General features: G+C 38.6%; 1 protein-coding gene across 6 annotated transcripts in view; it reads left to right on the forward strand.

Moving 5' to 3' along the window:
* The window catches only part of LOC113498357 (inositol 1,4,5-trisphosphate receptor), a 92,235-nt gene that overhangs the window by 52,744 nt on the left and 23,912 nt on the right, over nucleotides 1-15,579 (forward strand). For 3 of the 6 annotated variants that reach the window (XM_026878353.1, XM_026878355.1, XM_026878357.1), the window contains exons 20-39: nucleotides 902-1,099; nucleotides 1,421-1,527; nucleotides 2,069-2,148; nucleotides 2,635-2,766; nucleotides 3,604-3,758; nucleotides 5,698-5,745; nucleotides 7,507-7,666; nucleotides 8,104-8,245; nucleotides 8,380-8,501; nucleotides 8,803-8,934; nucleotides 9,469-9,606; nucleotides 10,008-10,211; nucleotides 11,056-11,171; nucleotides 11,624-11,759; nucleotides 12,194-12,359; nucleotides 12,699-12,838; nucleotides 13,405-13,525; nucleotides 14,351-14,493; nucleotides 14,818-15,008; nucleotides 15,453-15,564. In XM_026878353.1, the coding sequence (XP_026734154.1) occupies nucleotides 902-1,099; nucleotides 1,421-1,527; nucleotides 2,069-2,148; nucleotides 2,635-2,766; nucleotides 3,604-3,758; nucleotides 5,698-5,745; nucleotides 7,507-7,666; nucleotides 8,104-8,245; nucleotides 8,380-8,501; nucleotides 8,803-8,934; nucleotides 9,469-9,606; nucleotides 10,008-10,211; nucleotides 11,056-11,171; nucleotides 11,624-11,759; nucleotides 12,194-12,359; nucleotides 12,699-12,838; nucleotides 13,405-13,525; nucleotides 14,351-14,493; nucleotides 14,818-15,008; nucleotides 15,453-15,564 (2,743 nt within the window). The remainder of the gene's footprint in view (nucleotides 1-901; nucleotides 1,100-1,420; nucleotides 1,528-2,068; nucleotides 2,149-2,634; nucleotides 2,767-3,603; nucleotides 3,759-5,697; nucleotides 5,746-7,506; nucleotides 7,667-8,103; nucleotides 8,246-8,379; nucleotides 8,502-8,802; nucleotides 8,935-9,468; nucleotides 9,607-10,007; nucleotides 10,212-11,055; nucleotides 11,172-11,623; nucleotides 11,760-12,193; nucleotides 12,360-12,698; nucleotides 12,839-13,404; nucleotides 13,526-14,350; nucleotides 14,494-14,817; nucleotides 15,009-15,452; nucleotides 15,565-15,579) is intronic. The other 3 variants (XM_026878358.1, XM_026878359.1, XM_026878356.1) reach the window with 2 other exon arrangements.

The raw sequence follows: 15,579 nt of genomic DNA on the forward strand, positions 1-15,579 counted from the left end.
GAAACTAGAAAGGCAAATCAAAGTTTGACGGGTCAACTAGTACGTATATACACCGTGATTTTTTTGTCGTCTTACAAAAGCAGCCCAGTTCATGTATCCAATGACTAGAACACGTTCATGATAAAAAAATAGGTATTTATGAAATGGAAAAAAAAATGCAATTTTATTCAATATTATGATGCAATTCGTAGTTTTTTAGAAACACAGCTCTGTTGCGAGTGCGGTCCGAGCCTTGTAACAATGGTGAGGGGCGAGGGCGGCGGCGTTTTTATAATTTTTAAGAGTATATTTCAGATTTCTCTTGTTTAATTTTCTTCGTACTTATTATCTTAGTTGATGATAAAAAAATAATAATCGCGGTAGGGGTATTTTACGTCGGATACATGAACTGGGCTGCTTTTGTAAGACGACTAAAAAATCACCGTGTATAAGTGTATATATAGATTGTAGATGGGTATAGAAAGTTAAGCTGGACTCAAAAAGAGGCTTTTGCCCGTGAGTTTGAAGTGAAGAATGACCTTCAAAAAGTGCTACTTAGTAGCCTAGCGTAATAAATGATGAATGTGATTTTAAAATGAAATTTCGATTAAAAATCATTCGACGTGTAAAAGCGATATAACTTATCCAGATGGATTCTAAAAAAATACTGGATACGACTGTTGATTTTATCTAAACAAAAATAAATTATAAAGATAAACTACTAGTTTAGGAGGCTTGTGGCGCCACTTTAATTTCATCAATTTACATTAAACTACGTAGGACAAACTATTTTCCTGTTTTACAACCACAATGATACTAATTGATGACGCAATAAGCCACCTAATCTTAACTCTGTCACTTAATCACTACATTACAATTTCTTATCATACAACAAATGTAACACAAAAATCTCTTTTCCCAGTTATCAATGTGTGAAAGGCGGTCCAGACGCGACTAGAGAGAAGGTCAAAGAGCAGTTCGCTTCCACAATCCGCTTCGTGGAGAACTACCTGTGCAACGTGGTCACCAAGACCTGGTACTTCAGCGACCACGACCAGAACAAGCTGACCTTCGAGGTCGTCAAGCTGGCTAGGGAGCTTATTTACTTTGGGTTTTATAGGTAAGTTATTTTTGGATATAAGTAGGTAGTAGCAATCGACCGGCAGGTTAAAGTGTGGTTGAAGTTCGAGTCCATTTTGAGTGTGTTGTTGATTTCCTTGTACTAAGATGATATTTTTAATATAACCGGAATGTATTTCATAGTGTTGTGCAAATGCAACTAAAATAAGAAATCGGTTACCGGTGACCGACAAGCTTAACTTCGGTCACAGGTGACCGATGAACAATAAAATATATTCTTTTAAGATGAATCGGAAGGTTTCTTGTTTCTGTATACTAATAAAGTTATGTGAAATTAATATTCTTTCTTTAACACACCCAGCTTTAGCGATCTCCTCCGCCTTACTAAGACACTGCTCAGCATCCTGGACTGCGTCACAGCTATGGACCTGCTCAACGAGACCAACGCCCTCTCTGGAGAGGTCGAATGTGAGTTCACTGTAAAGGTTTTAGTTAAAAACTTAGCGAAATAACTGTTAAAACGACTGCGATCGGAATAATGAGTCGGTATAAGCAATAGTTTTTTAAACAAAAATGTATGTTACAAGCAGCGCAGGAAAAGGAAATTAAACAACGTGAGTTTTTATTATATAGTGTTAAGAAAGATCTTCAAAACCTACAGGTATATCTACTACTAGCTGTTGCCCGCGACTTCGTCCCCGTGGGTAGAAGAGATAAGTTATGATTTACATATACCTGCCCTGTTTTTTTTCACATTTTTCATTGTATCTTCGCTCCTATTAGTTGCGACTAATAGGAGCGAAGATACAATGAAAAATAGTTGATAAAAACGAAAAAAACGTGATGGTTTATAGCCTAAAGCCTTCCTCGTCGAATGGTCTATTCAACACAAAAAGATTTTTTCAATTTGGACCAGTAGTTCCTGAGATTAGCTCGTTCAAACAAACAAACAAACTCTTCAGCTTTATATATTAATATAGATAATTAATTTATTTCCATTTGCGTGTAGCGGAAGGCGGTGTATTGCGGAGTATTGGTGACATGGGCGCCGTCATGACATCTATTACACTAGGATCCGTCGCGAGAAATGTGAGTTTTAAGCAGTTCATAACTCTTGACTATGTACTTGAAGAAACGCATATTTATTGGGACTGCCAAACTAGTCTAATACTGTTTGATTCCTCGCTTGCCGCCGTGTTAGCTCATGATTAAGGACTCCGGTTGTGTCCGAAACTAGTCGGGCAATCCTGATAAATATGCGTGTGTAAATAGGTCACAACCTTTGTGTATGTACATCATGAGAGTTACTTCAATAATCTTGCGTATGTACTCGTCAAGATTCACAATGATCATGACTTCGTATACCCGCTATAATTACAATTTACGCTTGGTAACTACATTTTCCTCTGGAACCATATTCAAATATCCAAGAAGTGCAAGGAAAGTGGGACTTTGGCCGAATTATGGCCTTTTTTATCATCAGTTCAATATAATTATCCATAAAATCCCGTGTACATTATGTACCAGATATTATGATCTACTTGACTAGTAAGCATGCCTCTTGCCTCCCGCCAGTCGGGCGGCGGGTCGGCGGGCGGCGCGGGCGCGGCGGGCGGCGGCCTGCAGCGGAGCGCGTCGGCGCTGCTGCTGGCGCGGGAGCATCCGCTCGTCATGGACACCAAGCTCAAGATCATCGAGATCCTGCAGGTCGGGACTTTGTGGGGAGCTTTATTTATTTATTATTTGGAGCACCAACAGCATTGACATACGTAATTATAAAACAACTTATGGAACATCCAGCCAATTATAGGTCCCCACTTTAAAACTGCTGTATAAATTGTAAATATAATACCGGAGAATCTTCCTGGACACCCGCTCCCCGGTAAGAGAACGGGTAGTGTCAGACTCTTACTGGCTAAACCTTGCTACTGGGTGACGTCAGCCGCTTTTAATAACCGCGGCAGCTGCAGATGGGGCCTAGCGAGAGTTGTGCCGTCAAAGTTACCCTACAAAAAAAAAGGAAGAGACAATATAAGACATCGCTTACGAAATTCGAACTCTTGGTCAGTGACCTCGGTGGCTTTGTTGGTAAAATCATGGAAGGATTTTGGGGAGGCTTTTGCCCAGATGTGGGACACAGTAGGCTAGATAAAAAAAATGTATTTTCCCGCGTGATGCACCCAAACGATTGTAACATTCTAACTAACTATAAGAACAGGTCTTACAACTGCACAGCTCAAAGACCAGTTTTTTTTTTTCCTAGTCTACTGTGTCCCACTTCTGGGCAAAGGCTTCCCCCAAACCCTTCCTCGACTCTCTATTCTGGGCCGCATGGAACCAGCCTGCGTGGTAAGCGTTAAGGTCGTCTCGCCACCGCTTCAAAGGTCGCCCACGACGACCCCGCGGCCGTCCATCCGTTGGCTCCCATAGTGTGGTGACTTTGGCCCAACGATCGCTGTCCTTGCGGCTAACGTGACCCGCCCAATCCCATTTTAGCTTTGCAGCCTTTTGGATCAGTTACTTCAAAATAAATATTTTCCCCAGTTCATCCTGGACGTGCGACTGGACTACCGCATCAGCTGTCTGCTGTCCATCTTCAAGAAGGAGTTCGAGCAGGCGGGCGAGCGCTCGGCAGACACCATCGGCCGCGCTGACGTGGAGGCCATAGGGCTGCAGGCTGAGGGGATCTTCAGCTGTCGGTAAGTACACTTAGTAACAAGAATATACGTTAAACAGCGTTTTATGTTTACTTTGAGTAGGGTCTGTTGAGGAGGAAATATGTGCCGCTCAGGTTAAAATAATGTTTTTTTCTTTAGCGGAGTTAACAGTACAAGTAATTATTGTATTATGTGTTTAAACAAACAAGGAAAAGATTCTGTGTATAAAAAAAACAGAAAAGCTTTTGAAGACAGCAACAGTCTCATCTCGATCTGTCTCTTCGTCAGATGACGATTGCTTGCAGCTTGAATGCATATACTACTGATACAAACGAAACTGTGTCCCGTGACGTGGTAACATGGCAAAAGAAACGCTAGTTATGAGAAACAAGCGATAAAGCTGCAAGCAATCGTTATTTAACGCATAGACTGCGGTTTATGAAGACAGTCTTAAAGAAAGGCGTTATCTGTGCGTAAACGTTGTTAAAGTACAAGGAAACGTTTATTGAAAATAAAATCGTTAATATATGTTTGTATGTACGTATGTGCTCATAAAACTTAGAAAATGTTAATAAAAAATCTAATTAATAATAATTCTTTAATTTCTTTTAGATTACCATTAACATACACCTTTTCTTTGTAGTTCTACTATTAGCTTCATCACCTTAAGTATATTTATATAATTTCACATTGTACTGTAGTGTCTGTAGATACACTCTTGTAGATATATCTCTATAAAAAAGTATTATATGTTATGTATTTTATCAATATATTTCAAATTGAAAAAATATATCTTTTCATTTAGTTTCTCTTCCACGATGTATTCTGATTCTAATTGTACATTTTTTTTATAAGAATACTGAATGTAACTTTATAATTGCACGATTACTAATATGACGGATAATTTAGATTTTTAGTTGAAAAAAAAATTAAAGAATATAAATACTTCAAATTTGTATAAAAAACTGGGAGCATTAATAGGGATGACGACTGGATGTGGAAAGTAAAATATTTTACACATTAACCTATTTTTGCCTTAATTAAAAAAAAAAAAAACCATAACAGGGCTTGTGACGTAACGACTAAGCAAAATGTTTACAAAGAAGTGACGTCATGCTTTAGTTCCATTCACTGTTATAAATTAGGAATAATAATAAAAATTCGTCATCCCTATTATTTTCAAGTTATCAGATAAAACGGTTTTCAGCGCGTTCATAGTTTACTGTTAATTGTGTATTGGTAATATTTTAACTATCAGTGACTAACGCATGCTACTGGTGAGGGGTCAATTCAATTTGGTCGTTACATACTAAGGTTACTTTAACTAACGTCAGGACTTGCTTAAAAAGACCTGATAATGTCTGCCGTTCGTGTTATGTGATCATGTTTCGTAGTGCTTAGGGATTTGTGATACAACTGGGTGACAAATTGATGAAGTTTTTTTCCAAAACAATTCGAGTAGAACTAAATAAATGTTTTTAAAAGTTACTTTCTTGAGGTTATGTCTAACTAAAATCATAAAACGTTTTACTCACACATTTTTATCGGGGTCGCTATCGACTAGTTTCGGACCCAAAGCGAGGAGTGACTGGAACAGTTGTTGGGCTTGAAACTAGTCGGGCGATCCCGAGAAATACGCGAGAGTAAACCGTTCTATTATTGATTTGTTACATTTACCCATAATTAGGAAATGTTTATGTTAAACGTAATAAGAATGTAACAATGAAATGTCAAAATGACCAACATTTGGGTTTAATTTGTAGTTAAAAAAATGTGTATTTCTAACGATAACGACTCATTAAAGAATTTATTTTAAAAAAACAGTAGACATTATAAATCATCGGATCGGAGTACTTCTCTTGCCTTGCCAAAACGAACTAACTCGCCGCCTCTACCAACCAATGTATAATGATCTCTAAACCTTAAATTAATATTCTATATCAGGGACCATGTAATCGTACTAATTTAAAATGTTTTTCAGAGCGATTCAAACTGTGCCTGACAGCTGTCTGCCAAAAAATGTAGATTTGTTAGTAAGATATGGTATATGCATGTAGTGAATAACATCGCATGTGTGGGGATGTGACTAATGCTTGAAACCCATCGCTTCTGATATGTTCTCGTTCCTTGAACATGAATCTTGTTCTTTCGTGTCTTAAAGTACAAATTACATTGTATCTTATAATGGTTCAAGAGTAGTTTTTTCTCCTTTAAGTATGGCTCGTACGGTGGTTTCCGCACGATATTTTCCTTTATCGTTTTTAGCAAGTGATCCGTGATCAGTGAATACACACACGAAATAACAAATACATGGTGTGTGAAGAGATTCGAACGTAAAACCTTTAACTTTTTAGTATACCACTTCTAGAAAGGTTAATATCCAAGTTATAGACCATATCTTAGACTCCAAAGTACGCTATGAATTTCATAAATATAAGGACCCTCTAAGCCTACAAAAGGAGATAACCACGCTGTAAAAACAACAACAATACATCAACTGCTTTTGAACTGTCTTCTATATATTTGCAAAGAAACCGTAAATAATAACTTATCTTGTTTTTATCCTTAAATGTTCAAAGGGCCTGAACTACTACTAGAAGAAAATCTTGCATGTCATGCTGAACTTGTACCTGCGGAATGATACTAACATAACCCTTCATTTATAAAAGTTAGTCTGCAAATAGATCTTATAATTTAAGATTGGTATAGATTGTAATATACTTTAGTAAAATTTACGTTAAAACTAAGTAGATAGTTCTTTTAAAAACGTGACTTCTTGAATGTTACTAAGCTAGTTAGGTCAGATAAAGATTAAAAAGCTTAGCCCAGACTTAGTAACTGTCTAAAAAAGAGGCCTATTTTATAGAAACATAGAAATTCAAAATCCTCAAAGCCATCTGTGTTTTTAATAAAAATGTTTTCAGTATCAAAGTAGTAGGTCTGAATATATGGTGTACAATACATGCATGTATAAGATTTCCTCGCTATTAACAAAACGCTTACAACGGAATTTCATTTCCTGGTGACCGCTTGTATTTGGGAATGGATTTGACTTTATATTTGGTGGCGTTTGGACTGTGACCTTGACTGCGCGCCCTTGACCTTTCAATAATTCTTCAAAAGCACTCGAATACCCTACACTAAACGATAAAACAAATTGAACCTCTGAACTAAAAACTCCCTTTTTTCTGAAATTCTTCATATTTTCCATTAATAATGTTTTCCCTTTTTGAAGCCCCAAATAATATGACTTCTTAAATATTTAAACTTTCTTTTTAACCCGAAGTTGGAAACAAAAGAAAACTCGACATATTACGGAGTTTGAATTGAGGTTTGCGACAGCTTTTACGATTATCGCAAGACAGTTGAATTTAGACTACGCTGAATATAATATAATAGTAGACCAATATTGCTTGATAGACTCCATGGACGTGGTGAATTATAAATATTGTAATTAACTAACTTATAAATATTTCGTCTCGCTTCGGTAATAGCTGTAGAGGCGATGAAAAACACCATATGCTTCAAATCCGCCTATTCCTTCAGCAATCACAGAATCTCTACTTTGAGAGTTACCAAACAATTATCTAAATAATATAGCAAAGTATACCACACATAACATAGTTTAACCGAAACCTACATAATATAATAATAATTAAAACAGCAAGCGTAAACAATTTAACATATCCATGGAAAACTATCAAGCAATACCAATACTATTAACAACGTAGTCCAAACTCACAAATTACCTCAAAATCTAGACTACTGTTAACCGTGGGACGTTATCCAGGGACGGGCTGGACCTGGACGAGTGCGGGGGCCGCATGGTCCTGCGCGTGCTGCTGCAGCTGTGCTCGCAGGGCGCGTCGGCCGCGCTCGTGTCCGGGGCCCTCGCGCTGCTGTTCCGACACTTCAGCCAGCGGCAGGAGGTGCTGGCGGCGTTTAAACAGGTCGGTCGGTTGCTTATCAGTAGGCTGTTGTGATGTCTGGATTAAATGTTAAGTTGTAGGTCGGTTCTCGCTGGTTTCGCTGATGAGTCGTTCTGTGTTATCTAAAACTCTTTTTTTTGTAAAAAAACATGTGGGTTTTACATCTTGACATCCTCACGTATATGCATAGGTGCTTCTGATTGGTTTAACAAACTTGCCCGTTTGAAATTCGTTTGTGAGATTTTATATTTTTGTTCTGTGGTTCATTTTGTACTGTATTGTACTATTTGGTGTATGTTTGGTTAATCAAACTTTAAATGAGCTCTTTTTATGTTGGGCGTTATTGACATAATAAACTCAAGAGTTACTTTGCAAAACATAAAATCTTTTGTTGAAATAAAATAATTTTCGAATTACTGATGTTCCTCACTAATATAACCTTTATCCATTTATACCAGGTCCAACTGCTAGTGTCGGACGCTGATGTGGAGTCCTACAAGCAGATCAAGGCGGACCTGGACCTCCTCCGGCAGAGCGTGGAGAAGTCCGAGCTGTGGGTCTTCAACAAGGGACGAGCTGTTCTTATTGATGAACATATCAGTGAGTTTTCTTCATGTATTAAAATATTTTAAAATATTAGTCTGTGTACTCTATTATGAAAAGTTCTTTGACTGTGTTTGGTCCGTCAGACAGATTTCCGAGAAATAGAATTTAGTCAATTAATATTTTTATAGGTTTAACAGGGACAGTGGGACCGGGCGGCTCCGTTCTAGAAAGAAATGCGTCGCTCGACAATGTTCTAGATACTTCTAGAACGGCCAAACACGACCACAACGAATACAAGAAGATCAAAGAAGTAAGTTATTATACCAATATTATATCAGTATTTCGGGTTATACAACAAAAAACTAATGTTTTCAGGTACTAAATTAAGTGTCACAAATCATCAAAATTTGATCTTTGAACTAAACACTATATATTTTTGTTTGAAATTCCTTAAGCAATTTCTGTAAAGATTTAACTATAGAATTATGTTTGAATGTGATGTCTACATAATACGAGTAACTATAAGATATTTCTACTGTTTGCATTTTTCTTAATTTCTTCTTGTCATTAGAACTAATCGTACTTAATTTATTTGTGTACTTTTTGTACAGATCCTGGGTCGTATGATCCGCTACTGCACGCACGGCAACAGCGGCTCGGGCGACAGCGGGCGTCCGCGACGACACGAGCAGCGCCTGCTCAGGAACATCGGAGTGCATAACATAGTGCTGGACTTGCTACAGGTATGTACACAATGGTAACAGTCATAAAAAGGAGTTTGTTTAAAGAAAGGTGTTAATTGTATTGTTGTAGTTACTCGAGAAGTCGATACTCCTTCAGCCAAGAGCGATTAGTCGTGTGAAAATTGATTTTTAAACCGGTCATGTTGGTTTCAGCATATTGTGTTATAACCAGACAACCGGGCACATTGGCCACAGACAACCTCTTACAACTTTATAGGCGTTGTGTGTTTATTAAAAAATAATTAATAGATTTAAAAATCTAAATACCCACGTTTTTAAATGTCACTCCTACATTTTTTATTATCAATATCGGTCCAACCATTTTTATAGTTGTAAATTGCATTGTCATCGGATTTGAAACTACCCTGAAACATTCAGCCTGCAAGCTTATCGGGAAGTACCTTAAAATTGGGTTACAAAAATCCAACCGGAAAGACAAACAAACCTACAAACAAGAAAGTGATGGTATAAATACAAAACGTGGGGAAATAGGCAAATTTGAATACCTTAGTAATATGGTTGATCTTACCCCAGGTGCCTCACGATGAAGACGACATGGCTATGGACGAGCTGCTTGCGCTTGCGCACGAGTTCCTCCAGCACTTCTGCCACGGCAACCAGCAGAACCAGGCCATCCTGCACAAACACCTGGATCTGTTCCTTAACGCTGGAGTAAGTTATAATGAATGGATGAAAATTTTACTGTGGTTTCTCTAGTGGAAGTTAGGAAGGAACACTGTATGTCTTGCGGGGGTAATTTTCAATAATGAACTAGGCCTTTATTTCTTTTCGGCTTTTGAATTTCCGAAAACGGAAAAGAAAACAGTATTCATTTACAGCTTCAGAACATCGATATCTCAATATTTTTGTTAATTTTTAACTTCATATCTCTCGACAACCAAGTGATTTTAAAAGTATATTTTTTTGTTAGTTATATCATTTTCATGCCCCATGGAGTCATATGTGAACATTTATATTGTTTAACTATTGTGTCTATTGGCGGAAAATCGAAGTGATTAAGATATGAAACCCAAGGTATCCTCTAGGTATAAAACTAAAATATCTTTTGTCAGATACGCGAAGCCCAAACAGTGTGCGCGATCTTCAAGGACAACGCTGCACTGTGCAGTCACGAGGGCAACGAGAAGGTGGTCGCGCACTTCGTGCACTGCATCGAGTCGCGCGGCCGCCGGCCCGAGTACCTGCACTTCCTGCAGACCATCGTGCACGCCGACACGCAGTACATCCGCCGCAGCCAGGACCTGGTCATGCAGGAGGTACGGTCCTAAAGACTGTTGATACAGGGTGTCTATGTTAAATAATACTTTTATTTATTTATTTATCAAATAACATACACAACATAGCAGTTTACGCAAAATCGTTGGGTAATCAGATAATACAATTACAGCAGAAACTTAAACACGAAAAGGGGACAAACGTCTACAAATTATAAATTTACACATAAACATAAACAAGAATTAAATAACAATAAACAATCACCTTTCGTTCCTCAACTCACAGAATGTCAGATTTACAATTTCAAAAAAACACTTTGACCCTTGACTGTGATACTTTGTAGCACTTTTTGAATAAATGAAGGCTGTTGGTACAGGATGTTTTGTAAAAGAATACTTTGACATTCTAAAAGTATTACATTTTGATTTTGACTGTAGGAATGTTTTTGGGTTTTGTTGTGTGGAAAAAACGGTACTGATTGTTATGAGCTAAGACCCATCTATGTTAAGGCTTACTGGATTGACTAGATATAGCCTTTTTTGTAAAGGTGGGGGAATCCTCACACCCTCGGGGGACTAAATGGGTAGTGTCAGACTTCGACTGACTAAACCTGAACCACCGTGCTACGTCATCCGCGTTTTTGTGTCGGTGCAATCCTTCATACACGACTACATATAGCCTAAACATTAAGGATTGTTGTCGCAGTTAATCACGTATTTTTCTGGATCATCCGATTAGGTTTCATCTCAATGAAAGTCCTAAATCCGCAGTGATTTGGGTTAAACTTTCCGCGATTACAAACTTATAGAAATCGGAGATTGTTTTTTTTGTGTACTACAAAAAAGACCCTATTATTAGCATAACAATCCTATTACTTCATAACAGATGGTGAACGCCGGCGAGGACGTCCTGGTGTTCTACAACGACAAAGTGTCGTTCAACTATTTCATACAGATGATGAGACAGTTCAGACAGACGAGCGACATGCCCGAAGCACTCAGGTTAGTTTTACAATGCCACTTGAGAAATCGACCATACGGGTTAATCTACAGCGTGATGCTACAATAGAAACATCATAATTGTCGCGCCACGCTGTATAGTGCCTTAAAAATGCATATTGACTTTCCAATCCTGCTTTTAAGTAGATTCGGCTGTACAAGCGACTTATCATAACATAATCTTATGTTATCTATTTTAATATCTATTTTGAGATTTATGACTTAAATGGAATGAAAAATCTGATGAGTTGTCCCTTAAAAGACCCGGCTTCGGTGGCGGATAGCCAAAATTGGCGGTTGGCATTTAGCTAAGTATAAGTGATATAACAAAATGTCGATCGACACAATAAGGGAAGAAGACTTGGATATAGGATAAATATAAAGTTGTTCTTAATTAAAAAATTAATAATCGAAAATATTATTATAATATGTATGTTGAACCTCTTAATGTCTAGATACCACATCCAGCTAGTAAAACTGCTGACTTGCTGCACTATGGGCAAGAATGTGTACACGGAGATCAAGTGCCACTCGCTGCTGCCGCTGGATGACATCGTGTCTATGATCACGCACACAGACTGCATACCAGAGGTAAGTACCAAGTGTACTTAGCATATTTATTATATTTAGTGCATACATGTAGTGTGTGTGTGTGTATGTGTGTGTTTGTAGGTGGATCAATGGAATAGAACTAATCCTCGTGGTCTTTCTGAGAAAATTAAAATTAGCCGATTAAATATAGCAAGCTTTTAAGATCATAGCACAACATTTCATTATGAACATCAGTGTCTCTATAAACACATAGAATATAACGGGCTGTCCAGTCACATGCAATACATTTATAATTGTAATTCTTTGAGTATTACGTTTTTTCCATTTTCGTTTACTTCTAACACAGATATGTTTACTTAAAATTAAGTCTCTGTGTAAGAGTAAATGAAAAGTTTCAAATTTTAAATAATAACCCATATTTATTTTGTTATAACTATTTATATATACAACTTTAAACATTCACTTTATTATAGGTGAAAGAAGCATACGTAGGCTTCCTGAACCACTGCTACATAGACACGGAGGTTGAGATGAAGGAGATCTACTCCAGCAACTACATGTGGGACCTGTTCGAGAGGTCCTTCCTGCACGACATGCAAGCCATTATGCATGGGGACTCGCCGAACCAGCCTGCACCAGGTAACAACAGTTTTAAATCAGACATTATTCTATGGCAGTGAAAAAGACTAACCAGATTTGTCGCTACCTTTCCTGCGACCATATTTAGTCGCTTTTTTGAAACGCGAGGAATTTAAAATGGGGTCACGTGATCAGATTTGTCGCTGCTAACGAGCGACGAGCGACTTATGAAGCTACGCCTTTAGTGACACAGTCCCTCAAACGAAAAAAAAAACAACTATTTTGATGATTCGTTATCAACTATAGCTCTTCCTCCCAGAACATTACACCTACATTACTGGCCTCCCTAAGATTTTTCCAGTTTGAATGTTCTTATGATGTAATTTGTCGTACTGGCAGGTCCGTCGAGCGAGTCCCCGTCGCGCAAGCTGCCGCTGGGCACGCAGAAGGCGTGGGTGAACTACGTGACGGACGTGCTCATGCACACCATCTGCACCTTCTTCAACTCGCCCTTCAGTGACCAGAGCACCACGGTTCAGGTACTATAACACACACTGTAGCAATAAAACCTTTGACTTTGACACATTTTTATGGATTATGAAATGACCAGGGACACTGAACAATAAGTTCAGTGTTTTCACACCCCGGTCCCGGTGGCCCAAACAAACAAATCGTCATAATTCTTTGTCGCCCTTCATTCTAAAAAAAAAGATTCCTGGAAACTACTCTTGGCGCTATAACCGCACTAAAAATAGTTTTAAAGAAGTCTGACTTTATAAATCGAAATACTAATATTTAATTATTCATTGTGACGCTGCCTGGAACTTTCACTTCTCGTAAGTATTACCTACTCAAACAAAAAAAAGCAAATACAAATATTCCATTTCATATATTCAATTTCTATCTAAGAAAATACTTGTATAGGGACATCGAAAATCTTTGGGTTATATTTTATACAAACACAAAAAAGACTTGATTTTATCTTTACTGTTGCTAAGTATTTTTCGGCTCTAAGCCGCATCTTATGTTTAAATTCAATCAAGATATTATTAGAACGTTTTAAAATGACCTAAACAAATGGAGTAATTCCTTATTAATGTAACAGACTCGTCAGTCGATATTCGTGAAGCTCCTTCAGACGACGTTCAGCATCTACCAATGTCCGTGGCTGACGCCGCCGCAGAAACTCAACGTCGAGAAGTGTATCAGGACGCTTAGCGAAGTCGGTGAGTAAAAGATGCTTAAACTGTACATATTGTATGTGAGGTATAATGTCTCTGGAAGAGAGAAGTTCATGGCAGAATTCAATGGAGGCACCTAGAGGAGTCCTTAGCAAAAGATTATTAAAAAAAAACGACTCCTGCACTAAGGAATTTAATCCTTGTATCGCTTGTATCTTGGTGGATCACGCAAATGCTTGTCCTACGCGGGGATCGAACCCGCGACACGTCGCACCCAGTGAGTTTGGCGTGATGACCTCAACCACTCGGCTATCCAAACGTAGCAGCAGCAGTCAAATGTATTATTATTAGTCCCAGTTCTTTCCTGAAACTGCTGGGCAAAGGCCTCCCCACTCTTCTTCCACTTGTCTCTCTCATGAGCCGCGAGTGACCATTCGTTAAGAACGAATCCAGATCATACCGCGATCTCCGTCTGGGACTGCCTCGCTGACGTCGGTTTTGTGTCACGGACCATTCGGTGGTAAATTTTGCGCATTGATTGTTTGGCATACGACAGACGTGACCAGCCTAATTCTGCTTCATGAGTAACGTCTAGAAGTTTGGTTGTAGCACGGATCTTGGTGTTTCTGTCCGTATTTTAATTTAAATGAAATACTGTAACGTCTCACTCACAACAGTTTCAACTAAGCAGTGATTCAGAATAACAGGGCATTATTTCTATAGGATTTACAAGACACATAAAGCCATCTTAATTAAGAGACAAAAGTCTTTTTTGATATGTGTCGCCGAAAAAAAGTTCTCTTTACTCGTGGGATGTAAATCCGTTATGATTATTTGCTTTCGTTAATTATGATTTTTCATTGCTTATAGCAAAGTCACGAAGTATCGCAATACCTCTGGAGTTGGAAGCGAAGATCCAGACAGTGTTTGAGAAGGCGGCTGCCCTGTCGCGGCAGACCAGCAAGTGGCTGCTGGCTTCCAAGACCTCCAAACTTGAGAAGATGGCTTCACAGGTAACCTGTTTTAACCCTTAATGTTATTGTATTTGGGGGCAGGTGAGGTGGGAAGGGGGATAATAGAAGGCTTATTTTTTTAAAATGTTCGTTCGTAATAAAAAATAATAACTGTGTTTAATATTTACTACAAGAATTATAGTAAAAGATATATCTGTAACACACGTTCTGTAGAGACAAATCATTCGAGTGAAATCGCGAAACACTGCTAGTTTGGGATATGATATCATAATTAGATTCGTTTCAACCAATAAAGCCCGCAATTTCAAATACCTTAACGAGACCAACAACCAGATTACGACACAAAGATTTTCTATTCCCCAGGCAAACTTCCAAAACGACAGATCCGTGATGGAGGGCCTGCAGGAGATCGTGGCCCTGCTGGAGGAGCAGCTGCGGCCGCTGCTGCAGGCCGAGCAGTCGCTGCTGGTGGACATCCTGTACAAGCCGCACCTGCTGTTCACCAGCCCCGGGGAACTGTCGCACTCCGACACCAGTGGCATCTTCATCTCACGGTACAACCGGAATAAATCATTTGGCATGGGCAGTTTTGCTCTTTGAAAATTACATTAAAATGTTTTTTTTTTAAGCTAGATCAAAGAGTCATATAAACCGCACCTACTACTTACTAAGTGCTTTTTCTGTGATGAAGATACGGCGCAACAATCTTCACAGTATAATACGCTGATACTCTTTACAAAATTGAACTAAGTTACTATGAACCGGCGTACTATAGGCCCAATATGCCCGGCCTATATATATTGCTAGAAATAAAAACTTGTTTTTGATTTTAAAACGACAACAACCTTCTGAAGTAGACCATTGTTTCGCAAAGTTGCGTTTACATGCCAATAGATGGGGTTGTTATGACCTCTATGCTGCTCTTGAGTTTTGGGCTTCATAACACCAACAGGTTAGTTCCCTCAACTGTGACTCTCATTAGCGTCTTCTGTTCCCAGGCTGATCCGTCACACGGAGAAGCTTCTAGAAGAGAAAGAAGAGAAGCTGTGCGTCAAGGTGTTACGGACTCTTCGAGAGATGATGGCTGTCGACCCCGAGTACGGGGAAAAGGTAAAATAAAGAAGG

Source organism: Trichoplusia ni, chromosome 10 (genome assembly GCF_003590095.1).
Source record: "Trichoplusia ni isolate ovarian cell line Hi5 chromosome 10, tn1, whole genome shotgun sequence".
Classification (NCBI taxonomy): Eukaryota; Metazoa; Arthropoda; class Insecta; order Lepidoptera; family Noctuidae; genus Trichoplusia; species Trichoplusia ni.